This window comes from Bos grunniens, chromosome 1, assembly GCF_055505025.1.
Source record: "Bos grunniens cultivar Pamir isolate PY7600 chromosome 1, Bosgru_T2T1.0, whole genome shotgun sequence".
Classification (NCBI taxonomy): domain Eukaryota; kingdom Metazoa; phylum Chordata; class Mammalia; order Artiodactyla; family Bovidae; genus Bos; species Bos grunniens.
Window position 1 is genome coordinate 14,553,970 of NC_141165.1, and position 26,003 is coordinate 14,579,972.

The 26,003-nt window shown below is 49.2% G+C and overlaps 1 protein-coding gene across 11 annotated transcripts in view; it reads right to left on the minus strand.

Moving 5' to 3' along the window:
• The window catches only part of PDE9A (phosphodiesterase 9A), a 104,287-nt gene that overhangs the window by 20,590 nt on the left and 57,694 nt on the right, over window positions 1-26,003 (minus strand). For 4 of the 11 annotated variants that reach the window (XM_086417039.1, XM_086417030.1, XM_086315534.1 and 1 more), the window contains 3 exons: window positions 15,553-15,607; window positions 14,616-14,686; window positions 5,370-5,454 (listed from right to left, as the gene is read on the minus strand). In XM_086417039.1, coding sequence (XP_086273165.1) covers window positions 5,370-5,454; window positions 14,616-14,686; window positions 15,553-15,607 — 211 coding nt within the window. Of the gene's footprint in view, window positions 1-5,369; window positions 5,455-14,615; window positions 14,687-15,552; window positions 15,608-25,454; window positions 25,572-26,003 lie in introns of those variants that run through there. The other 7 variants (XM_086417048.1, XM_086315564.1, XM_086315554.1 and 4 more) reach the window with 4 other exon arrangements.

Genomic DNA, 26,003 nt, shown 5'->3' on the forward strand with positions numbered 1-26,003 from the left:
AGATAACGTTTCATCTCCTGGGAGAGCAATTCATATTGTATTGTAAAAGCCATAAAGAAACCCATATCCTTTAAGCCGCAAGCCTCCGCTGGGGAATTTACTTTAAGAAAAGAATTAGATGCAAGCAAAGGGCTCAAAGGTAGTCACCACAGCGTTATCTATTGCTGCAAAAACCAAAGTATAAGCTACCTGAATGTCCCCCACTGGGAAATAATTTAAATCATTACAGTACCTCGATAGGGAGGTCTGTTATGTCATCTCTAATTACAAGTATTATGTAAAGCCAGGGAATTTGGGGTGAAAAGGGAAAAAGAAACGTTGCCTACAGTATATCCTGAAAAGTAATAGAGAACAATTTACCAAGAAAAGAACCCATTCATTTGGTGAGAGAGAATGCGTGCTGGACCAAAGCCTTCAGAACGTTTGAGGCTGCATTTTGATCTATTGATTGTTTACAATTCTGTAAGTGTAAAAAAAATTACAACGCGGTATTTCATAGTTGTTTTTCAAAACTGGGTCTCTGTACACAGAAGAACATCTGGGAAGCTCTGGAGTGGATTTCAGCTGGGAGCACTGTGGTTGCTGCAGTTATTACCGACTCTTCCCCACCACCAGTATCGTCTGCAGGTTTGACGAGGAGTTTTTACAGGTTTTACACCACGTGCAAACTCAGAATAACGCGCCTGCTCCTTTTTGGAAAAAGAGGCTCAGTGTGATCTTCTCAGTGTCCCACTGCTTCTTCCCTCCACCCGATGCCTGGGAGAATCATCCAAGGTGCTTAGGACAGCTTCGTGTGTGGAGGGAGATTTTAAGACAGCCTGAGCAAAAGAGCAACAGTGAACCAGGAAAACGCGCCCACCAGACGATGTCTGGGGTCGGCCTTGTACACGAGAACTTCCACTGACACACGTCTGAGCAGTGAGAGCTGGTCTGCGCTCTGAAGACCACACGCAGCATTGTCATTATTCTTCTTGTGTTTTTAACCTCTTCTGAACCAACATCTGCAAGCGTGCTGGGCAGGCTGGTTGTGCACCTTTCCCAGGAGGGCTTTTGCCATCCAGGATGGTTTGACTGCTGGGATCTCTCTGCTTGCTCGAAAACCCCAGCATTGGGAGGTCCTGCCAGGGCCTGCCCACGTCAGCAAGGTGCCCCTGCCAGCTCCCTCTGTGCCCGTTGCCACGGGAACCAGCATCCTCCAGCTGACAGAGCCTCTGGCATGGTGTCTCTCCTTTTCTATTTGGGGCGGGTTTTTGCTTTTGTGTTCTGTGCTCCCAGCCCTCCCTCTCCTGGGGCTCAGCCCAGTGGTCAAGGCCATGTGTTTGGGACAGAAGCAGAGACGGTGGGCTCCAGGGCCCTTGGAGGCTGCCCTGAGGGTTCCCGCAGAGCCCCGTTGGGATGAACCTTCCGCTCCACTCTGTGGACACGTGCTCAGCGAGGTCGGACCTTGCCCTACAGCTGGGCGGGCGATTCGCCTTCTTTCCTCTTGGGGAAAAGCCAAGAGAAACCCAAGGCCTGGGTCTCAGGGGACTCTTGCCCGCTCCGAGGGTGTCTGTGGGTCTGAGTCTGATCCAACCCAACCACTATCCTGTTATTCCCTGGGGAAAGATGGTTTTGGTCCATGCAGACCCCTGGCTCCAAGGCCACACTGTGGTGTGCTCATGGGTGGGTGAAGGTGGTCATCACTTCAGACTCACTGACCACCTGAGCGGGTACAGAGCTGGGCTCACCCAGACTGGGACCTTTGTTCCTCTCTCAGCCTTGCCATAGGCAGGACCACTGCCCAGCTGGGCTGACATCGTCAGAAAGAGCTGCTCAGCCATGTGATCCCAGGTAACAAAGCTGGTCCCAGGTAACAAGCCAGGTCCCGGGACACTGAATGGCCTGACCCTCTGTGTGATTAGTTAGGATGGAACCCTGCCATCAACAGAGACTGAGGAGGGCAATGCAAACGACTTACCCTCTGTCTGAGTCAATTTCTCCATATAGAAAAGGGCAGGGCAGTTTGTACAGGGCACAGGAGGCCACTGGGCTCCTGGGCCAGGGTCCCAGGTGGGTGATGCTGCTGTGGATCAGACCTATGCCCAGGAGGCTAGATTTCCTTCTTCCGATTGTATTGCAATGTTTGAGACTTTATGCTACTCTATTTTTGAATGAAGAGTTACAATTACTCGTCTCTCACCTACATGGCTGCTGTGAAAACCGCTGGCTGAGATGACATCGCTCTAGACTTGGTTATGACACAGGGAGGGCGCCTCTTTGGATTACCGCAGCACTGTGAGCTCCAAGAATGCACTTCTGGCAGGGGGCGGCATACGGAAGGGGCTTCAACACTTGGATGAGCCCAGCTCTCTCTGCCCCAGAGGGGCACCTGCAGGGGACATCTCATCTCCCCTGTGCTCTGAGATCAGGCGGGTCTTCTCCACGTGGTGTGTTTTGTCCCCTTTGTGTCCTCATACCCTGAGGTCCTAATAGCACCTGTGGCTGTGACCTCATTTGGAATAGGGCTGTCACAGATGTAATGAGTTCAGATTGGCCATGCTGGAGGAAGGTGACCCCTCACCCAGTATGACTACTGCTGTTTAGTCGCCAAGTCATATCTGATTCTTTGCCCCCACCCTCAGCCCCAACCTCCCCATTGACTGAGGCAGGCCAGGGTTCCCTGTCCTTCACTATCTCCTTGAGTTTGCCCAAGTTCATGCCCACTGAATTGGTGATGCCATCCAACCAACTCATTCTCTGTCACCCCTTCTCCTCTTGCCCTCAATCTTTCCCAGCATCAGGGTCCTTTCCAATTAGTCAGTTCTTCGCATCAGGTGGCCAAAGTATTGAGCTTCAGCTTCAGCATCAGTCCTTCCAGTGAAAATTCAGGGTTGATTTCCTTTAGGATTTACTGGTTTGATCTCCTTGCTGTCCAAGGGATGCTCAAGAGTCTTCTCCAGCACCACAGCTCATAAGCATCCATTCTTCGGGACTCAGCCTTCTTTACTGTCCAGCTCTCACATCTGTGTGAGTTGATGGGTGACAGGGGACACTTGGACAGAGATAGACACACACAGAGAAAGGCCATGTGGAGACAGAGGCAGACCCTGCAGTAATGCCCTGCAAGCCAAGGAGCCCCAAGAATCACCAACACCCCCAGAAGCTGGAAGAGAGGCCTGGAACAGGTCCCCCGAGAGCCTTCCTGGGGAGCCTGGCCTTCCTGACAGCTTTGGTTCAGATTTCTAATGCTCAGAACTGTGGGAAAAGAAACTACTGTTTTCAGCCCCCCGTTAGTGGTACTTTGTTACAGCAGCCGCAGGAAACTAACACAACCCGGGTGAAATTCTGATTTTTCTCTTGCGATCCAAATGGCCAGTGCGTGTCAGAGACCATACCGGAAGCACTGCCTCGCCCCTGCCCTCACTGGGCTCTGTACAGACGAGGGCGCCTGCAGCCTGGCGGGGGCTCATGACTCACCCCGGCTGTTCCAGGGAGGTGGCAGGAGTCAGTCATTTGAGAAGGGATGAGAGGCTGCATATAAAACCCCTTCCTACCATGTGCACCTTCAACTAACCTGTGTGCTCAGTTGCTACATCATGTCTGACTCTTTGCAACCTCATGGACTGCAGCCTACCAGGCTCCTTTGTCGATGGGATTTCCCAGGCAAGGATACTGGAGCTGGTTGTCATTTCCTTTTCCAGGGGATCTAGTTTGGATCTTCCCGACCCAGGGATCAAACTTGCATCTCCTGCGGTGCAGGACTCTTTACCGCCGCGCCACCTGGGAACCAACTATACCTCAAAAAAGCCGACCTGTCTCGCACAAGTGCTCTGTGGGCTCCATGGATGCAACATGTTTGTGGGTGAGGCGATTCCACAGAGGGAAGGTGGGGGACGGGGCCCAGAGCACACCCCTGCCCCCTCTCGCTGCAGCAGACATGGCACTGGGCCACAGGCAGCCAGTCCCAGGCTGGTCTCAGAGAATCCAAACTGATGACAAGTATGACAAGGACATGGCGTGGTCCTGGGAAGACGTGCCCCCGAGCCCACCCCGAGGCTGCCAGCCTCACCACTCTCTGGCGGGACCACCAGCTTTCCTGTCCCCTCCTGGCCCAAAGGCCCCGCACTCAGCCACCCTCCCCACTAAGCAGGTTGCCCTCAATTTTGAAAATTCCAACAATGACCTTCAGGGTGTCAGGCGGCCTTGTAAGACGATCCAGTGTGTTTGCACAGGGCTGTGAGTGGGCCCAGGAGTCCTGCTAAGTCCCATTAGGCCCAGTGTAACCTCAGGCACCCTAGTGGCATGGCGTTCTGGGTGTGACAGGCCACATCGTCACCACGCGGGCTCTGGACAGGTGACCGTGGGCATGAAGCAACCCCAGAGGGCAGACAGGCGGAGCTGGTCGCGTCAGAAAGCACCCGGCACAGCCCTGCACACGGTCCACACTCCATGCGTGCACCACATCCCGCGTCATCTCGGCCAACGGGGCATCTCCACCCCCAACCTGAACCTCTGCTTTGACCCCAGTTTGGCCAGGGGTCCCGCTGCACCCAAAACCCCACTCTCCAAGAAGTGCTTGGGGATTTTTTTTCATGGATTTCGGCACCTTGGCTCCCCAGGGGCACGCATGGAGGGACACTCGTTCCGAGGGACAAGTGACTTCTGTGTCCAGACTGTGGTATTGCTCCCCCGACTGGCCACTCTGTGCTGTTGCTGCTAAGTCGCTTCAGTTGTGTCCAACTCTGTGCGACCCCCTAGATGGCAGCCCATCAGGCTCCCCCGTCCCTGGGATTCTCCAGGCAAGAACACTGGAGTGGGTTGCCATTTCCTTCTCCAATGCATGAAAGTGAAAAGTGAAAGTGAAGTTGCTCAGTTGTGTCCGACTCTTAGCGACCCCATGGACTGCAGCCTACCAGGCTCCTCTGTCCATGGGATTTTCCAGGCAAGAGTACTGGAGTGGGGTGCCATCGCCTTCTCCGACTCTGCGCTGTGGGAACATCCATATGGAAGCGGGGCCTCTGAGGCCCCAGGACACGCGTCCTCTGGAAGCCAAAGACCTTTCTCCTTTAATTGGTCCCTTTTTCAAAATAATCGATGTCGACTTTGTTCAAGCTGAGAGTGTGAATCTTTACCATTTTCTGTAGGACGCTTCCTCTCTTCTTCTGTGACGTCATCCTCCCCGCCTCCCACGGCCATAAACTCTCTTTTATGAGAAGAAAGCTGTGTAACTGAAAAGCAGATCCCAGACGGTGCCCACTCAAGCCCAGCTGAACCAGATTCTTCAGCCTCTCTTCTGGGGAAAAAAAAGCCCAGGGCCCCCTCCACCCCATATGGCTACGCAGTGCTCTGCCCCAGCCGTCTGCCTGCGCCTCCCCCAGCGCAGACCTTACCTGTTGCTTCTGGCTGCCAGCTCCTCCCTCATCTTTTTAATGTCACTCTTGCATTTCTCAATCTCCACCACTTTTAGTCCTTCCACTGGGGGCCAAGAGAAACAAGGGGTTACCATGGATACATGCGGAGGATGGGGAGGCTGGTAACTGGGGGTTCGCCCACGGCTCCCATGTCCACTGCTGGGCGGGAAGGAGGGGAGGCTGGCTCAGACACTGGTTCCCACTCCCGCCCACCCTGCTGATTCTCTGGCCTCCCACTCACTCAGCTGAAACACAGCTGCCCCCAGACACACGCCTGTTCATCGAATTCAGGCCCATGGGCCCTCTAGGATGGAAGCCCCTCCCCCGCCCCTCTCCATGAATCTCCACTCTGCCCTCACCCACTTCTTGCTTTCTCTCCATATCCCTAAGCACCAGCTGAGGATCTGGGACAGAGCGTCTTTTATCCCCCAAAGAAAAAGGGGGTTATGTGTTCCCACGGTATTAAAATGCAATGGAAGGTTCAGGGGGCAAAATCACAGCTTCCCAGCAAGAATGGAAATTTCATTAAGATAAGGAGCTTTGCACTTTAAGATCCTGTAGAGCAGTTAACCAGGAGAAGTCCACACCTGAAATGGTGAGAAACGAACAGGCCAGGAGGAGGACCCCAGGCTTGGTCATACTTCCGGGGTGCTGTGGCGAGGAGGGGTCCCTTAAGTCAGCACACTACTAATTTGTTTTTCATCAAAGGATGAACTGGCGCTTATACCCACAAGCGAGTATTCAACTTCAAGACATACACACTTGGCAGGTGCATATTTAGCCCAGAAATGCTGCCAGCTTTGGAAGGGCTTTCAGACTAGAGTCAGTTCATAAGAAATAAAAAAGATGAGCTTTGTTACTTTGTAATCACACCTCAATTTTTATGCAAAAAGATACTACCCACGATGCCACTCATCCCCCTTTTCATGGAGCGTGGCTCTGAATATGGCTAAAAATAAAATGCAGATGATTTCTAAAAGAAAAACAAAGCAGCTCGGTGACTTCCGCTGGTTTCCATTAATCCCCTCCCGCCGGGAGGAGCTGTCAGCAGCTCTGGAGCTCATGGGGGTGGAAATTTTCCCAGCACTGCCCTGGGCAGACAGGCAGGAACTAGAACCTCCCTGGGCAGGTTTTCTAAGCATTTCAGGGTCAGGGGCCAAGCGGGGGCCAGGCTTTGTGAAACCACGGCGTCCTTCCGTTTATGTGGCAGGAATCTGGAGGATCTGATCTGTGAATCAGGTCCTGGTGACCTGCTTCTCTGCCATGTGGGATGCCAAGGCAGAGGCTCAAAAACCACCTCCTCCCTTTTGTACCAGGACGCAGGGCAGTGAGGTGGAGGGAGTGGAGGAAACGACATCAGTACTCTGAGCTCCCTCTGGGACCCCGCATCCTCCTTTGGGGTAGGATGCTCTCAGTCGTTTCTTGCACCACGCTGTTAAGAGATGGACGGAGGCTTGGGTCCACTCCCAAGAAGTGTAGCAGCACACGTCGTAAAGGTTTGCATTGGGACCAGGAGTGTGCACATGCCCAGGGCACTCCTCAGCCTCAGTCCCACTGCAAGACGCTCACCCCTCGGAGGAGGGGACCATGTTGCAGCCGTGTCTGTCACTGGGACATACAGTGGAGTCAACATCAGTGGCAGGAAGGGGCCCAGGAAAGGGTTGCTAACACGTGAAGGGCAGAAAATTTCAGAAAGGGGAATACAGCTGGAGAAGGGACCTGGCATGTGACACAGACTTGGATCCAAAAAGGGAATCCATGTGGGGAAGAGACAGACCATGCTGTATAGTCCAAACAGGGCAGCGGTGCCCTGCCAGTCAGGGTCCATGGATACACTCGTTATGTTTCCAGCATCACTTTTCTGAATACAAAATAACCTATGACTACTACAGACAATGGAGCAAATACAGGGCCTATCAAAGAAGAGTATTTAAAAATGTATCCATGAGCCCATTGGGCCAGAAGAGAATTCATTTACTATTATATGGTGTTGGAGAAGACTCCTGAGAGTTCCTTAGACTGCAAGGAGATCAAACCAGTCAATCTTAGGAAATTAATCCTGAATATTCATTGGTGGAGAAGGAAATGGCAACCCACTCCAGTATTCTTGCCTGGAGAATCCCATGGACGGAGGAGCCTGTTGGGCTGCCGTCTATGGGGTCGCACAGAGTCAGACACGACTGAGCGACTTCACTTTCACTTTTCACTTTCATGCACTGGAGAAGGAAATGGCAACCCACTCCAGTGTTCTTGCCTGGAGAATCCCAGGGACGGGGGAGCCTGTTGGGCTGCTGTCTATGGGGTCGCACAGAGTCAGACACAACTGAAGCGACTTAGCAGCAGCAGCAGCATTCATTGGAGGAACTGATGCTGAGGCTGAAGCTCCAATACTTTGGCCACCTGATGCCAAGAGCCAACTCAGTGGAAAAGACCCTGATGCTGGGAAAGACTGAAGGCATGAGGAGAAGGGGATGACAGAGGATAAGATGGTTGGACGGTATCACCAACTCGATAGAGATGAGTTTGAGCAAGCTCCAGGAGATAATGAAGCACAGGGAAGCCTGGCGTGCTGCAGTCCATGGGATCGCAAAGAGTCAGACACGACTGAGCGACTGAACAACAACAACAATATATTATATATGTGTGTGTGTGTGAGTGTATCCTTCCAGGCATTTCTCTCCCATCCCCATGCATTCTTAATATCTATCTATTTACTCTTATTTTTAAAAAGACAGGAGATTTTCCTGTCAATCCAGTGATTAAGGCTTCGTCTTTCAATGCAAGGGTCCCAATGCAATGCAAGGACCTGGTTGGGGAGCTAAGATCCAATATACCTTGAAGTCAAAAAACCAAAACATAAGATAGAAACAATACTGTAACAAATTAGATAAAGACTTTAAAAATGATCCACATCAAAAAAATTTCTTAAAAAAAAAAAACAAATTTGGGGATCATGCCGCTCTGTTTTCTCATTTGCTTTTTTCCATCATCAAGGTCAAGGATGCTCCTGTTAGCAGCTGCCCACTAGCTCATGGCTCTTGGTGGCTGCCTGATGTTTGATCGAATGGATATTGGAATTGATGTAGATCAGATTCCTTGGCCATTTATTGGGGGTGATGTTAAGATTCAGTCTTTTGGGCTACATGGTATGATATCACTTATCTGAATCTCAGAGATTCAGAATTTACGGCAAAGATGTTTATGAAATGAAGCCTGGTTGCCGAGGAAATTGACGGTGAGCAATGAGATGGCAAAAAGTGCATTCATCAATGGACGAGAAAACAACATGTCATGGGATTAAAGGGCCAGAGCACAAGGAGGAAGCCGGGAGGTAGCAAAGCTCCAGAGCACAGGGAGGAAGCTGGGAGGCGCTGGGCGGATGCAGGCACGCATAGATCTGGGGCAGCCCCTCCCAGGCCTCGCTGGACACCAGGATCCCTTTTGGAAGATCCTGGGGGAGCGAGAAGGCCAACTGTGCTGGGCCTCCCCCAGGTCCTGTGGCCACCCAGTGAGGCCCCATGGTGGGGATGGATGTCAGCTGCCCACATCTCGGCCCACTCATCAGTCCCAAACCTTAAACACAGGTGGCACAGACCAGAGCCCCAGACTAGCGGCCTGAGCATCACATGAACGCTGCTGGCCTCTCTTGGACTTTAGAAGTGGCTCCATGGGCCTTGGCAGGTCACAGCCACCCTGGAGGAGAATGTTCAGGAATGATTCGCTAAGAGGGATGCTGGCTTCAAGAATGGGGCCTCAGTGGGCAGGAGCAAGAGGGTGGTCACGGAGGCAGCTCTGTCCTGTTCTATCCTCCCTCCAGCCCCATCGGGCTCTCCTGAGAGGCTACTGTGGGCAGGCCAGGCCCTGGTGAGGCTGCAGAGCTTTGAAAATTGTTTACAGACACGTAGGAATAGAGCCGTGTTTCAGCATTTCTGCCAAGAACTCTGCTAAGGAATTTGCATAACGCACATTTCCTGAGTGACAAAAAGAAAAGCAAGGTTTGCTTTCAGTCTTCTGGGTTGTTCGCTTGACCTGGCTGTAAACTCAGGCCCCTGGGGCCAGCTCTCCAGTCTTTAGGTTTGGGGCCAGGCCTGGGCAAGGACTGGAGACCACCAGGCTCCTCTGTCCATGGGGTTCTCTGGGCAAGAATGCTGGAGTGGGTTGCCATGCCTTTTTCCAGGGGATCTTCCTGATCCAGGGATGGAGCTCGGGTCCAGGTGGCACTAGTGGTAAAGAATCCAGCTGCCAATGCAGGAGACATGAGACACAGGTTTGATCCCTGGGTCAGGAAGATCCCCTGGAGAAGGTAACTGTCACCCACGCCAGTATTCTTGCCTGGAGAATCCCATGGACAGAGAAGCCTGGTGGGCTACAGCCCATGAGGTCGCAAAGAGTCAGACATGACTGAGTGACTAAGCAGGTGGCACGCACGGGCAAGGACAAAGGCTGGATGGGAGCAGGGCTGCCCTGTGCCTGCAGGGTGCCTGGGCCTGTCCTGCAAATAAGAAGAAAGGGAGGGAGGGAGGGGGGTGCCCTGGACGGTTCACCTCCCGCCGGGAAGCAAGAGGAGGCCCTGGGTGTCCCGTGTTTACAACACCCTTCCACCTAAGCAAGACCCCAGCCTCCCAAAGAAGGAAAACATTCTGTAGAAAAGGAAGGAAAGCCTTGAAGGTGAATTAAGAGCTACAGAAAAATTTATATTTGACTCCAAAAAATTAAACACTTGAGAAGGTTAAAAAAAAAAAGCAGGAAATTCCATTCAAACACAAGTCAAACCAATGTAACGTGGTTTACAGATAGGCAGTTCTAGCTGGTCCCTCTCTGGACCTCAGAGGCAGAGAACAGTCAGCAGCAGCTCAGACACACCAGACACAGCGCGTATGCGTGTGAGCATGGCGCACATGTCTGTTCATATGTGTATGTATGTAAGGGTTTGTGTATTTTTGAGTATATGTGCCCCTGTTTCTGTGTGTGTCTACATGTATGGGTGTGTGTGTGTGTGTGTGTGTCCACGTCTGGCCGGGCCAATTGGAGCAGCCTGGCAGCCTTCACAGCTGGCTTGCTTCTGGCGGCAGTGCAGGGTCGGGACTGACCTTCTGAGAGGCTGGGGTGACCAGTTCCCCAAGTGACTGATGGCAGAGGTCTGACTGCCGACCATCCAGAGGGCCTCCGCTGTCCACTTCCAGGGTCCCTGTGATGTCTTTGCGGGAGGCACAGATGCTACGTCTGGGCGGCTCTTTGGAACTCATACCCCCCTGCCCCCGGGGGCTCAGCTCAGGTGAGGCAACTGTGGTCATTTCCGTGTTAACGGTGGAGCCTGGCGAGCCTGGGAGCAGTCAGCCACAAGCACCAGGAGAGGCCGGGCCTAAAGCCAAGTGGAGTTCAAGCGGCACAAGAACCACCTCCTGCAGTGTGTGAACCCGCCACTCCTGTGCACGACGGGCAGCCAGGAGGAGGTGAGGGTGCTGGGGGCTGACATGGGGACAGGTACTAAAATGGGGCTGGGGTAACCCGCTGCCCAGAGTGCCCCCCACCCCAACGATCCAGCTGACCAAAGCGCCTAGAAGCCTAACCCTGACCCTCTCTCCCCCCTGAGAAATGCAAGCCCCCTCCATTCCTCCCATGCAGGGCCCAGGCCTCCGGTGCTAGGATGAATACAACTAGTAAAAACACGAGTAACCGTGATGTCGTGGAGCTGGACCGTGTCTTCCAGGTCACCTGTGTGCATGTGTGTGACTTCCGTGATTCACACAAGAGCCCTAGGAGGAGATTCGAGCTAGTTCTGGAGGATTTGGGGCAGGGACAGACCAGGGGAGACGGTTCCCAGGGCTCTGTCCTTTAACGGTTCTCAATCCACGAGCCACTCGAAGGCAAAATACAGACACTTCTCTGCCCGATTGCTGCTCTCACGGCCAGAGACCGGAAGCCCTCGGTCTCACAGCGCTCGGCAGGAGTTCTGAAAATTAATTAACGGTCTCTTTAACCCGCCAGTGTACAAAGAATGGAAGGCCTGGAGCTGGCTTCTGTGCAGGGAGGGGCCAGTGGAGCTGGAAGAGAGGAGGATGAAGCAGGAGGCACCTGCTGCCCCCCTCCACCAGCCAGGCATCTGCTCTCCAGGTGGTGACTGGAAGACGGCTCTTCTCTGTAAGTGCAGGCAGTGACTCAGCAGTGAACGCTTTTTGTGATCTCTGGCTGAACCACTTCCCACGTGTGGACAGTTCTACCCCATGGGGCTTGGTGGGAAGTGGGGCTTGCCTCCCACTGCAGAAGATGAAACAGCGAACGCTCACAGCAGTGGGTTGAATTGTGCCCCCGTAAGAGACAGGCAATGACATAGGGAAAAGCTATGACGAATCTAGAGAGCGTAATAAAAAGCAGAGACATCACTTTGCCGACAAAGGTCTGTCAAGTCAAAGCTATGGTTTTTCCAGTAGTCATGTACAGATGTGAGAGCTGGATCATAGAGAAGGCTGAGTGCTGAAGACCGATGCTTTTGAACTGTGGTGCTGGAGGAGACTCTTGAAGGTCCCTTGGAAACCAAGGGAGATCAAACCAGTCAATCTTAAAGGAAATCAACTCTGAATATTCATTGGAAAGACTGATGCTGAAGCTGAAGCTCCAATCCTTTGGCCACCTAATGTGAAGAGCCAACTCATTGGAAAAGATCCTGATTCTGGGTAAGATTGAAGGCAGGAGGAGAAGGGGATGACAGAGGATGAGAAGGTTGGATGGTATCAACGACTCAATGGACATGAGTTTGAACAAACTCCAGGAGATGGTGAAGGGCAGAGGAACCTGGCGTTTAGCAGTCTATGGGCTGCAAAGAGTCGGACGTGACTGAGCAACTGAACAGCAACAACAAAGGGAGAGGCTCACATCCTGATCCCCAGAATGCAAGTGTGACTCTGTTTAGGAAACGGATCCTGAGATCAGATCGTCCTGGGTGAGGGTGGCTCAGAATCCACAGAGAGGTGCCTGATGCGGGAAGGTAGAGGGAGACCTGAACACAAAGGAGGGCAGGGGGAGGCTGAGTGCAGTGACGGCCACATGCCAAGCCCGCGGGCAGCCTGGGAGCCACAGCAGGCTCAGGACAGGGCCTCCGGGAAGAACTGGCCCTGCGGCACCGTGACCTCGGCATCTGGCCTCCAGACTGCGGGAGAATTCATTCCTGTTGTTCCAACCCCCTAGTTTGGGTGCGTTGACATGACAACCACGGGAAACAAACATACTCAGTTTCTCTGGCCTTCCCTGCAGTGGGCAGGGGTAGGGGGCGGGGTGTGTGTGTGTGTGTGTGTGTGTGTGTATGTGTGTGTGCATGGGGTCCACTCTGCCCAGACTCTGGATCTGCAGCTGGTGAACAGAGAAGAAGCCTGATGTTTGCAGCAGTGGCCATGAGCCGTGGGGGTCCCAGCACTGATCTTAGGGTGCTGGGGATACTGTATATCTGGGGCTCAGATCTGCCAGATTCGAGTCTTCACATCATCAGCTCTGTGTGGCGTATGGGGCACTGCTCCTGATGAACAGCTACTGAGGAGCCTCGTCCTGACACTCTCAGTGCACATCATCAGCTCTATGTGGCGTATGGGGCACTGCTCCTGATGAACAGCTACTGAGGAGCCTCGTCCTGACACTCTCAGTGCCCAGGGGACCCCCCCCCAAATCCCTAGGAGGCAAAACCTCTTTTCTGCTCGATGCAGCCACGACCAGTGTCCGTGGCAGTGGGTACAAGGCCAGCTGCCTCAGCAGCTTTCTAACCTGCTCTTCCTCAAGCCTCCCCTCAAATCCCCAGCTCCTCATGGTGAAAGGTGCTGATGAAAGCCCTAGGACCTCAGGGCTTGTTGTTCAGTCTCTAAATTTTGTTCAACTCTTTGCAACCCCATGGACTGCACAATGCCAGGCAACCCTGTCCTTCACTATCTCCCGGAGTTTGCTCAAACTCATGTCCATTGAATTGATGATACCATCCAGCCATCTCATCCTCTGTTGACTCCTTCCCCTCTTTCCCTCAATCTTTCCCAGCATCAGTCTTTTCCAGTGAGTCAGTTCTTCCTATCAGCTGGCCAAAGTGTTGGAGCTTCAGCTTGAGCATCAGTCCTTCCAATGAATATTCAGGACTGATTTCCTTTAGGATTGACTGGTTTGATCTCCTTGCAGTCCAAGGGACTCTCAAGTCTTCTCCAACACCACAGTTCAAAAGCATCAATTCTTCGCTGCTCAGCCTTCTTTATGGTATTTACTTTTCCAATTTGCTGAATGAACTCAAGCAGGTCACTTAATCTCTTTGGCTTCTTCACTGTCAGTGGGGAAAACAGAACTGTTTTGCAGCTCTAATGATCAAATGGATTTAAAAAATGCCGCTGCACTTTGAAGAGGGTGACTGTAAATCACGATTCAAGTTCTTTAGGCGAACTGGTTTTGGACACAATCGTGATTTTTTTTTTTCTTGGAAAAAACCAAGCAGTTCATACAAGGTATGAAAAGTGACCTTCAATGAGTTAGCCAGGTAGAGGCTGTGATGCCATCCCGATAGCCTCACGTCTGGAGTCTGTTTACTCACTCCGCAAGTCAGTAAATGCAGTGCCCAGGAGCCATTAACCTTGACACTAGCCTTGACACTGACAAAGAGCCATCTCTTTGGGCCCTGGGCGGGGAATTGTGGACCACAAGGAATTCAAGTGCTGCCCCTTATTTTACGGATGGGACACAAAGGGTGACTGAATGGAAGCTGTTATCTTCTGGAGTTTTAGCTACTTGGTCACTGAGTCAGGACTTGGTGGTCATTAAGTAGACATCTTCCCCTAAAACTGTGAAACCAGAGAGTATGGGTTGGTGTGTTCTCATTTATGTAGAAAGGGACACACACAAGCTGTTCTGCAGAGGTTCCTCTCTGGGGGGGCCCGGTCTAGGAAGCCCCGTGGTCTCCTCTGTGCTCCTCTGTGCCACCATGACACATACCATGTGATGACATGCACCGGATTGCAAATTACTGTGTACTTCTAACACGTTGCGAGTTACTGGGTTACTTTTAAAACAGAATAAAACGCTTAAGATTTATCACTCTTCTAGCCTTCGTTAACTTCAAAGGTAAGTGCTGAGTATTTCACAAAGACAAAACATTCGTTCTCAGCCTCACCTCCCCTGCCACCATCACGCACCACAGCTCAAATGGCTTAATTTAAACTGAGGTTAAAAGACACATCAGCGAAAAGACATCAACATGCCACTCACATTCGACGCGTTTCTCTAGCACTGCCAAGTGATTTGCAAATTCAGCTTTCAGCTCATTGATTTTAAAAGCTCTGGGAAGGAAAAAAACAAAACAACATAACTCCTCAAATTCTCCAAGTTAAAGTGGGTTCAGTCAACATCTGCCGGCTCCTTGCCACGGTGAGGCCCACAGGTGGGCTGGTAAGGGATCCAAACAGAGGAGTTGCTTTTAAGGAACTGATGGGAGGCAGTGGGGAGGAGGAAAAGGATACACTCTAGAATTATCTCGAAGGTGTATTTTCCAAGATCAGAACACAGAGCGGGCATGATTACTCCCCATACCTGGCCAGTGAGCAGATACTCTCTGGGGAGGACCTGGGTTCTCTGCTCACCACTGGCATGGACCAGCACTCACCCCTCCACACACACACACCCTGTCCCGCTGGGCACAGACCACCTTAGGCAGCTGGTGTGCCCTTCTCTGGGATCCAACCCATTCAGTTCAACAACTCTTGGGCTTTAAGGAAATATGGCTTCTCCCCATTTCAACTACCCGAGGGGCAGTAAGATGCCATGGAAGGTGACTGAGAAAATGCAAAGCATCGACTCCAGAACCGGCAGCATAACTCAGAATGAAGAGTGAGCCAGAGATCCACACAGGATCTCTATGCTGCCAATTCCCGTAGGCTGAAGTCCTCGCCCCAGAAGAGCCCCTGAGGACATTCTCAGCAACACGGGTTCTTACTCTGAAAGCACCAGCAGGCGAGCATTTCCTGGACCCCATGCATGCTGGCTTAGTTACAGAATTCCCCAAAGGACCCCACCGGGCAGGTAGCTTCTCTGGGGAAGTGATGGATGAGAGCCCACCGGCTGAGATAGCCTCACGGCAAGGGGCCCACCCGCCAAGAAGAGAAAGAGTACCCAGCCCCGGAAAGGATGCATCCAGAAGATTCTGTACCTTGAGAACTGCTCCGCCACCTGGGTCAGCACGTTCTGGATCAGTTCTTCTTTCTCTGCAGATGAGAAAAGAAAGACTAATGGAAAAGGGTGCACTCTGTGGACCACGGGTTGAACCCCAACACCGTGCCCAGGAGCTGCCTGGGTACCTGGGGGAGGGGTGCTCAGGTCACTGGTCGGCAGCAGGGCCTTTCCTGGGCCTCGGGTTTCCCGTCCAGCTTCAGATGCCCTTTCCCCCTGGGACAGCTCTCAGTGGTGCCTCAGCAGAGTGGCTGGGGCTGTGATCTTCCTGCAGTCAGCACCAGCCATAAAAGCAGGCAGGACTGGTCTTTAAATATGGGACGCTTTCATGCAATGCCCCGGACCATTTTATGGGGGCAATTACTATGACAGAAAGTTCAAGGCATATTTTGAGTGCAACACACACTGTTCTCACGGTAGGTCCCAGAGAGAGGAAGCAGCTGGGGTGAGCGAGTTTGTTCTTCTGTTGCCTGGTACATAAAACTGGGCTGGGCGGCTGGGTTTACAAGGTCCAGACCCCAGGCTGTATGTAGCTGCCCATTTTCCGGTTTCCTGGCCGGGCCCAATGCGGGATGCCTCATAGAAAGGTGAGGAATGCACGGCACCGTTCCAGCCACTCTGTACTCTTGGGAAGGGCGGGCTCTCCCCTTGGTTCCAGGTGGCAGTTTAGCTCACACCTTAAATTCTGGGGACCTAAACAAGGCTTCCTCCTGAACTCGCGTAAGCTTCCATATAGACTCTAAACCCGACACAAATCAAAACCGAGCCAAGCGTGTCCAGACAAACAAAACCCCCGATAATCCAATTTGGCAACAGGGCTCCAAAGCTAAACATGTTCACGTGCTCTGATTCACTGTTTCCAGTTCTAGGAAAAACCACATATATGGACACAAAAGATGTTCATCATGACGTTATTTAACGCAGTGAAAACTGTGATGGACATCACTTATGCCATTTAGATGTGGTGTGGTGCATCTGTACTGTGGAAGCGTATTCTGCTACTAGGAATAATATCTTAGAAAAATGTTCATGCCTATTATAAAACTAAGAAAGTCATAGTACAGTGTGATTCCATTTCTTAAAACTTGGGAGAGTATACTCCAAAATAATAATAGTAGTTACTTTTTGGTTGTAAGATTATTTTTGTTTCTCTATATCTAATATACTTCTATAATAACTTATGTTAATTTCACAGAAGTATTTTAAAAAATAATCTAAAATAACCTCTAGGACCTCATTCCTTCACCTGCCAAAGGAAAGAGTAGACCAGATGACCCAAGGTTTCCTCTGGCTTTAGCATCCTATGAGTTGATGAGAAGAAGGAAAACGATGTCCCATCATATCTCTTGGAAATACAAGGGTAAATATGTCAGCCAGGAAACTTTCTTGAGCCACATGTTGAGCTGATCAAAGTTCTATCCTTCAGAGAGGACCAGACCCCTCAGGGGAGAAAAATGGTGGCTCCATTGACAAGACCCACCAGTGAGAAGGCTTCACAGGCTTCTTTGGTGAACTTAGCAGTATTTTAGATCACTTACTCTGAAATCTTGGGCAAAAGTGTATCATACAACCTTTAAGAGTTAGTGGCCTGTCTCAGTCTTGAGATATATTTAAAAGTCCATCAACAGTTGCAGAATGCACATTCTTTTCAGGTGCCTACGAAGTGAAGTGAAAGTCGCTCGGGTGTGTCCAACTCTTTGCGACCCCATGGACTATACAGTCCATGAAATTCTCCAGGCCAGAATCCTGGAGTGGGTAGCCTTTCCCTTTTCCAGGGGATCTTCCTAACCCAGGGATCAAACCCAGGTCTCCTGCACTGCAGGCAGATTCTTTACCAGCTGAGCCACCAGGGAAGCCCTGTGCCCATGAAGCATATACCAAAGTAGACCATAGGTCGGTGCACACACACACAAAACCCACAACAAATCTGAAAGAACCACAACCAAATAGAGTATGGTTTATGACCTTTAAGAGAATCAAACTAGAAATCAGTAACAGAAAGATCTTCAAACACTTTGAAACTAAATGACACACTTCTAAGTAATACATGGGTCAAAGAGGAGGTCTTAGGGATATAAAGATAGACACTGAATGATAATTGCTTCACAGAATTTTGCTGTTTTCTGCCAAGTAGAATGAAAATGAAAATACAACGCATGAAAATTTAGCTGTGGGACACAGCTAAAGCAGTGCTGAGAGGAATATTTATAGCACTGTATGCTTGCATTTGCAGAGAGGAAAACTCTCAACTCCATAATCTAAGAACCTAAAAAAAGAAAAGCAAAAATAAACCCACAAGAACAGCAGAAGGAAGGATACAATAAAAAGCAGAAATCAATAAAATAGAAAACAGAAAAACAACTCAGGAAATCAATGAAACAAAGGACTGGTTATTTAAAGATATCAATAAATTGACAAATCTCTGGCAAGACTAAGAAACACAGAGAGAAGACACAGATCACCAGTATCTAGAATGAAAGGGGAGACAGCATTACAGACCTCACAGACCTCAAAAGGGTAACAAGGAAACACTAAAAACAACTCTAAGCACATAATCTTGACACCCTAAATGAAAATGGACCAGATCCTAGAAAAGTATGAACTACCACACTCATCCAATATGAAGCACACAATTTGAAAAGTCTGCAACTATTAAGGAAATTGTGTTTATTTAAAAAAAATCCCTCCAAAGAAATTTCCAGGTGCAAATGGCTTCACTGGAGAATTTTGCCAAACATTTAAAGAAGAATTAATCAGTCCTTCAAGAATTAAACAAGTTCTTCTAGAAAATAGAAGGGTACACGTTTTGATTCACTTTATGAAGCTAGTATTGACCCGATACCAAATCTAACAAAGACAACAAAAAAGGAAAACTGCAAGTCAATATCTGCCATTAATATGAATGCAAAAATTCTTAACAAAATATTAGCAATTAGAATTCAGCAAAATATAAAAATAGAACTAACAAGTGAGTTCAACATGGTCATAGTATACAAGATAAATATACAAATTGACTGTATTTATATATACTAGCAATGACCATGTAGACACTAAAATTAAAATCACAGCACCATTTACATACACTTTAGTTCAGTTCAGTCGCTCAGTTGTGTCCGACTCTTTGCGACCCCATGAATCGCAGGATGCCAGGCCTCCCTGTCCATCACCAACTCCCAGAGTTCACCCAGACTCACGTCCATCGAGTCAGTGATGCCATCCAGCCATCTCATCCTCTGTCATCTCCTTCTCCTCCTGCCCCCAATCCCTCCCAGCATCAGAGTCTTTTCCAATGAGTCAACTCTTCACATGAGGTGGCCAAAGTACTGGAGTTTCAGTTTTAGCATCATTCTTTCCAAAGAAATCCCAGGGCTGATCTCCTTCAGAATGGACTGTTTGGATCTCCTTGCAGTCCAAGGGACTCTCAAGAGTCTTCTCCAACACCACAGTTCAAAAGCATCAATTCTTCGGCACTCAGCCTTCTTCACAGTCTAACTCTCACATCCACACGTGACCACAGGAAAAACCATAGCCTTGACTAGATGGACCTTTGTTGGCAAAGTACTGTCTCTGCTTTTGAATATGCTATCTAGATTGGTCATAACTTTCCTTCCAAGGAGTAAGCGTCTTTTCATTTCATGGCTGCAGTCACCATCTGCAGTGATTCTGGAGCCCCCCAAAATAAAGTCTGACACTGTTTCCACTGTTTCCCTGTCTATTTCCCATGAAGTGATGGGACCGGATGCCATGATCTTTGTTTTCTGAATGTTGAGCTTTAAGCCAACTTTTTCACTCTCCACTTTCACTTTCATCAAGAGGCTTTGGAGTTCCTCTTCACTTTCTGCCATAAGGGTGGTGTCATCTGCATATCTGAGGTTATTGATATTTCTCCCAGCAATCTTGATTCCAGCTTGTGTTTCTTCCAGTCCAGCGTTTCTCATGATGTACTCTGCATAGAAGTTAAATAAGCAGGGTGACAATATGCAGCCTTAATGTACTCCTTTTCCTATTTGGAACCAGTCTGTTGTTCCATGTCCAGTTCTAACTGTCGCTTCCTGACCTGCATACAGATTTCTCAAGAGGCAAGTCAGGTGGTCCGGTAATCCCATCTCTTTCAGAATTTTCCAGTTTCTTGTGATCCACACAGTCAAAGGCTTTGGCATAGTCAATAAAGCAGAAATAGATGTTTTTCTGGAACTCTCTTGCTTTTTCCATGATCCAGTGGGTGTTGTTAATTTGACCTCTGGTTTCTCTGCCTTTTCTAAAACCAGCTTGAACATCAGGAACATACACTTAAAAAAACTCAAATAAATGTAAATAAAACATATGGAGAAGTTGTGTGTTGAAAACTACAAAACTCTGGTAAAAGAAAAATATAAATGGTGAGACCATTAAGAGTCTTGTGATGAGGGTGAAAGAGGAGAGTGAAAACGCTGGCTTAAAACTCAACATTCAGACTAAGATCATGGCATCCGGTCCCATCACTTCATGGCAAATAGATGGGGAAAAAGTGGAAGCAGTGAAAGATTTTATTTTCTTGGACCCCAAAATCACTGTGGACAGTGACTGCAGGCATCCATGGAGTTAAAAGACATTTGCTCCTTGGAAGGAAAGCTATGACAAACCTAGACAGTATATTAAAAAACAGAGATATCATTTTGCTGACAAAGGTCTGTAGAGTTAAAGTTATGGTTTGTCCAGTAATTATGTATGGATGTGAGAGTTGAACCATAAAGAACATGAGCACTGAAGAACAGATGCTTTTGAACTGTGGTCCTGGAGGAGACTCTTGAGAGTCCCTTGGACTGCAAGGAGATTAAACCAGTCAATCCTAAAGGAAATCAACCCTGACTATTCACTGGAAGGACTGATGCTGAAGCTGAAGTGTCAATACTTCGGCCACCTGATGCAAAGAGTCAACTCATTGGAAATGACCCTGATGGTGGGAAAGATTGAGGCCAGGAAGAGAAGGGGGTGACAGACAATGAGATGGTTGGATGGCATCACCGACTCAATGGACATGAGTTTGAGCAAACTCCGGGAAATACTGAAGGACAGGGAAGCCTGGTATGCTGCAGTCCATGGGGTCACAGAGTCCGACATGACTTAGTGACTGAATAACAACAACAAATGCAAAGTGGACTCTGGATGTAAAATAGGAAACTATAAAATCTAGAAAAAAATAGAGGAAAATCTTCAGATTCTTGGGCTAGGCAGAGAGTTCTCAGACTTGACAACAAAAACAGTCCATAAAAGGGAAAATTGATAAACTGGACTTTATCAAAAGTAGAACTTTCCCTTTGGGAAAAATCCTGTTAAGAGATAAAAAGGTATATAGTCTGGGGGAAAAAATAATTTGCAAATCATGTATCTGACAAAGACTTGAAAATAGACAATGAAAAGAACAGTAAAAACTCAACAGTAAAAAAACAGAACAATTCAATTTGAAAAGGGCAGGGCACAGACATTTACTCATCTGCTTGTTTTGGCTGGTGGGATCTTGGTTTCTGAACAGGGATTGAATGCCAGCCCCCACAGTGAAAGCCCTGAGTCCTAACCACTGGACTGCCAGGGACTGCCATGAGCAGACATTTTACTGAAGAGCATATACAGATGGATGACAGGCACATGAAAAGATGCTGAGCTACATGAGTCATTGGGAAACGCAAATGAAAGCACACTGAAATATCACTGCACACTTATCAAAAAAGCTAAAAAAAATTTAAAAAAGTGACAACCCCCAATGCTGGAAAAGATGTGGAGAAACTAGCTTACTCACACACTGCTGGTGGGAATGTAAAACAGAACAGCTATTCTGGAAAAGGGTTTGGCAGTTTCTTAACAAAACTAAACATACAATTACTGTATGACCTGCACTTGCCCTCTGGGACAGAGAAGTGACAGGTTATGTTTACACAGAAGTCGGTACACAATGTTCAGAACAGCTTTTATTTTTAATTGCCCTAAACCAGAAACAACCCAGATGCCCTTCAGCAGATGAATGAATAAACAGTGTCCCGGCCACACCATGAAATATTACTCAGTAATAAAAAGGACTGAACTTGTGATACACATAGTAGCCTGGATGCATTTCTAGAGAATTATGCTGGGTGAAAAAAGGTCAATCCCCAAACTCACTCATACATAGAACATTCTTGAAATGCAAAACTATAGAGATGGAGAACAGATTAGTAAGTGTCAAGGGTTAAGGGGCGGTGGATAAAGGGATCTGGATGATGCTATAGAAAAGACACTTGCTCCTTGGAAGGAAGGCTATGACCAACGTAGACAGCCTATTAAAAAGCAGAGACATCACTTTGCTGATAAAAGTCTGTACAGTCAAAGCTATGGTTTTTCCAGTAGTCACAAATGGCTGTGAGAGTTGGATCAAGAAGAAATTTGAGTGCCAAAGAATTGGTGTGTGGTGCTACAGAAGACTCTTGAGAATCCCTTGGACAGCAAGAAGATCAAATCAGTGAATCCTAAAGGAAATCAGTCCTGAATATTCACTGGAAGGACTGATGCTGAAGCTGAAGCTCCAATACTTTCGTCACCTGATGTAAAGAGCTGACTCCTTGGAAAAGACCCTGATGCTGGGAAAGACTGAAGGGAGGAAGAGAAGGGGGTGACAGAGGATGAGATGGTTGCATGGCATCACCGACTCAATGGACATGAATCTGAGCAAACTCCAGGAGATAGTCAAGGACAGCGAAGCCTGGCATGCTGCAGTCTGTGGGGTCACAGACAGTTGGAGACAACTTAGCCACTGAACGACATAGAAAGGCAGCACGAGGGCCCCTTGGGGGATGAGATGCTCTGTGCCTGACTGCAGCAGCGTCTGGGGTGAGCTCTTACTGCAGTCTGAAGGATGTTACCACACCAGCAAAAAGGGTAAAGGGTGCCTGGGTCTCTGCATTTTTTCTTACAACTGCATGTGATTGTATTATGACTTAAAAAACATTTAACAAAAAATTTAATAGATTGAATGGAAAGAAAAAGTTAAGGGGGAATTTTCCCTTGTTTTTTGAGGTGGGCTCCTTTGAGCATTACAGGATTTTTTTAAAAGATTTTTTATTTTGATGTGGACTATTTTTTAATTCTTTATTGAATTTGTTACAGTATTGCTTCTGTGTTAGGTTTTGATTCTTTGGCTGAGAGGTGTGTGGGATCTTAGCTCTCCGACCAGGGCTCTAACTGCATCTCCTGCGTTGGAAGTCTTAACCACAGGATTTTGATGCTGAAATTTAATTTCTACCCCAAGCACTTCATCCTATACCTTCCTTTTCCTGGCTGAATTCGAGGCTCGGATATTCATATTCTGGTCCACGTAACAGCTACACCTCAGCCCATGTGCCACCCATGTCAAAAAATCTGATGTCTTCAGAAAGGGCACAGGCACAAAGGTAAGCTGGCAGGCAGAGAGCCCCAGGGCGCCGGTGCCCAGGTCATGGCGCTCATTCTGCTGCCATCTCTGTAATTTCGCCCTGAGCTGCTTCTTTAGATCCTGCACAATCTGCATTCTTGTGCAAGGGGAAAGGGCAAAAAAAATGCCTCTGTGCAAAAGGCCAACCACACCCACACATCCATAAACACAGCCTGTTCAGGAAGTGGGTGCCTCCCCCACCCCAGCCCAGTACACTGGAATTCCTGCCGCGGGCCACTGCTTCCTCCCAGGGGAGTTCTGAACTTAAAACAAATTGTGTGTAGAATACGCTGGGCAGAGCCTGGCCGGTGGTGCACAGTCCTGCCTTAGCCATCACCACTGCTATTACATCACAGGTGTTACTATGTCACTAAGGGTTGCCAACAGCCACAGGTGCTGTCATTCTGTCACTAAGGGTCCCTGACAGCCACAGGTGTTGTTACGTCACTAAGGGTCACCAACAGCCATTGTTGTTCAGCTGCGAAGTTGTGTCTGACTCTTTGCTACCCCATGGATAGCACGCCAGGCTCCTCTATCCTCCACTATCTCCCAGAGTTGGCTCAGATTCATGTCTATTAAGCCGATGATGCTATCTAACCATCTCATCCTCTGCCACCCCCTTCTCCTTTTGCCTTCAACCTTTCCCAGCATCACAGTCTTTCCAGTGAGTCAGCTCTGAATTAAGTGGCCAAAGTACTGGCGCTTCAGTTTTAGCCATTAGTCCTGCCAATGGATATTCAGGATTGATTTCCTTTAGGATTGACTGGTTTAATCTTGCAGTTCAAGGGACTCTCAAGAGTCTTCTCCAACACCACAGTTCAAAAGCATCAATTCTTCGGCGCTCAGCCTTCTTCACAGTCCAACTCTCACATCCATACATGACCACAGGAAAAACCATAGCCTTGACAAGACGAACCTTTGTTGGCAAAGTAATTTCTCTGCTTTTGAATATGCTATCTAGGTTGGTCATAATTTTCCTTCCAAGGAGTAAGCGTCTTTTAATTTCATGCAACCTAAATGTCCATCGACAGAGGAATGGATAAAGAAGATGTGGTGTGTGTGTGTGTGTGTGTGTGTGTATACAGTGGAAGACTATTCAGTCATTAAAAAGAATGAAATAAGGCCATTTGCAGCAACGTGGATGGACCTAGAGAGACTCATACTGAGTGAAGTGAGCCAGACAGAGAAGGAGAAATATCACGTGGCATGCCGCATATGTGGAATCTAAAAAGAAATGATACAAATGAACTTAACTTACAAAGGAGAAAGAGACTTATGGACTTAGAAAATGAACTCATGGTTGCCGGGGTGGGGGTGGGGGGAAGGGATAGTTGAGGACTGTGGGAAGATCATGTACACACTGCTATATTTTAATGGATAACCAACAAGGACCGACTGTATAGCACATGGAACTCTGCTCAATGGCACATGCCAGCCTGGATGGGAGGTGGGGGAGAATGGAAACATGTATATGTATGGCGGATCCCTTCACTGTTTACAAGATTGTTAATTGGCTATACCTCACAAGAAGATTGTGGGGTATATCACAAGATTGTTAATTGGCTATACCCCAATACAAAATGTTTTTGTTGTCAAAATAATAATAATAATAATAAAAGAATAACCAGCCACAGCCAGGGATGCTGGCAATTCAAGATTGGACATGACTGGGGGGTCATGCTGGTGTCCGACTGGACTGTTGAAAAACCTTTGGAAGTTTTTGAGATAACTGAGAGAGGAAGTAAGACTGAGAACAGGAGTCAGCAGAATGCCTGCTGGTTCACAGAATGGAGGCTGCGGTGGAGGCAGCCCATGGCCACGGGTGACCCACGTGTACTTCAGGGAAAACTCTGCTCCGTGAGAACAGCTGACATATCATCAGAAGTGTCCCCAGGTCTAGGACATTGTACTGAACGTCAAGGATGCTGCTCCAAGCTCACCACGATTTAATGAGTGCCCACGGCTTTAACTAAGGCAAAGATTTAATGAAGGCCAAACAGTTAGCCGTCAGCACAGAGGTCTCGTCACCAGCCTCTGCAGGTCTAGGGTGCTCTCTCCCTGCTCACACCTGGGACAGGCCTGACTTAAATATGCTGGGGGCCTCGTCCGCTGACCTCTTGGGTAATGGGCCCTGCCAGGTAGATGCCGGGGCTGGCAGAGTCTCCCACCTATCAGGGAACACTTGCATTTAGTTCCAGGACCATCTTGCAGTCTGGCAGCATCTGAACTGGGTTTTCTGGATATTTCCAGACCGTGGCTCTCTACCAGGGTGGCCCTCAACCTGTCCTGGGCCAGAAATGAGGGGTCAGGAGCAGCCCACCCTCTGGAGACGGGTGCAGAGTTGCCCAGTGGGGGTTGTGGGCAGGACTCTGCCTGTGGGCTGGCAGGATGGGCACCCTTCCCCATGCTGTTTCTTCAGCTGCCCCCACGAGTGGCCAGAACAGCATCCAAGCCTGCCTTACCCCGGTGCCAGAGGCTGTTGCCCGACTCTGCTGCTGTGCATGCTTCAAGGAACCCGCCTCCGCCTCTCCCAGCCCTTCCAGGAATTGTTTATTTGTTTCAGACAAATCCTGCGTCTCTGCAGCGCAGAGCGACATAAAAGTCAGGTTTAACTGATCGACAAGACAGCCCAACCCTCCAATTCCTACTTCAGAGGTCAGCTGAAGGCGATGCCGTGGCCAGCTAGGCCAGTCAGCGGACAGGTACTGCTCTTTTCATGCCGTGCTGGACAGCACAGAACAGTGGACGGAACGCTGGACTGTCCACGGCCATTCCTCCATCCTCCGCACACCCAGGCTGGTTGGCAACACGTACCATCCTTCCTGAGGGCAAATGGGAGACAACCACAGCCCTAGTAACACTCTGGCCCCACACCTGTGCCTGCAGGGAGGAGGCCTGGGGACATTGGCGGTTCTGGAACCTCAACCCCCAACAGTGTCATGAGTAGCACCTGTGGGCATGTGTGTGCTGCCTGGAGTCCACCGTGAGCCCCAATCTCTCCTGATACGTCT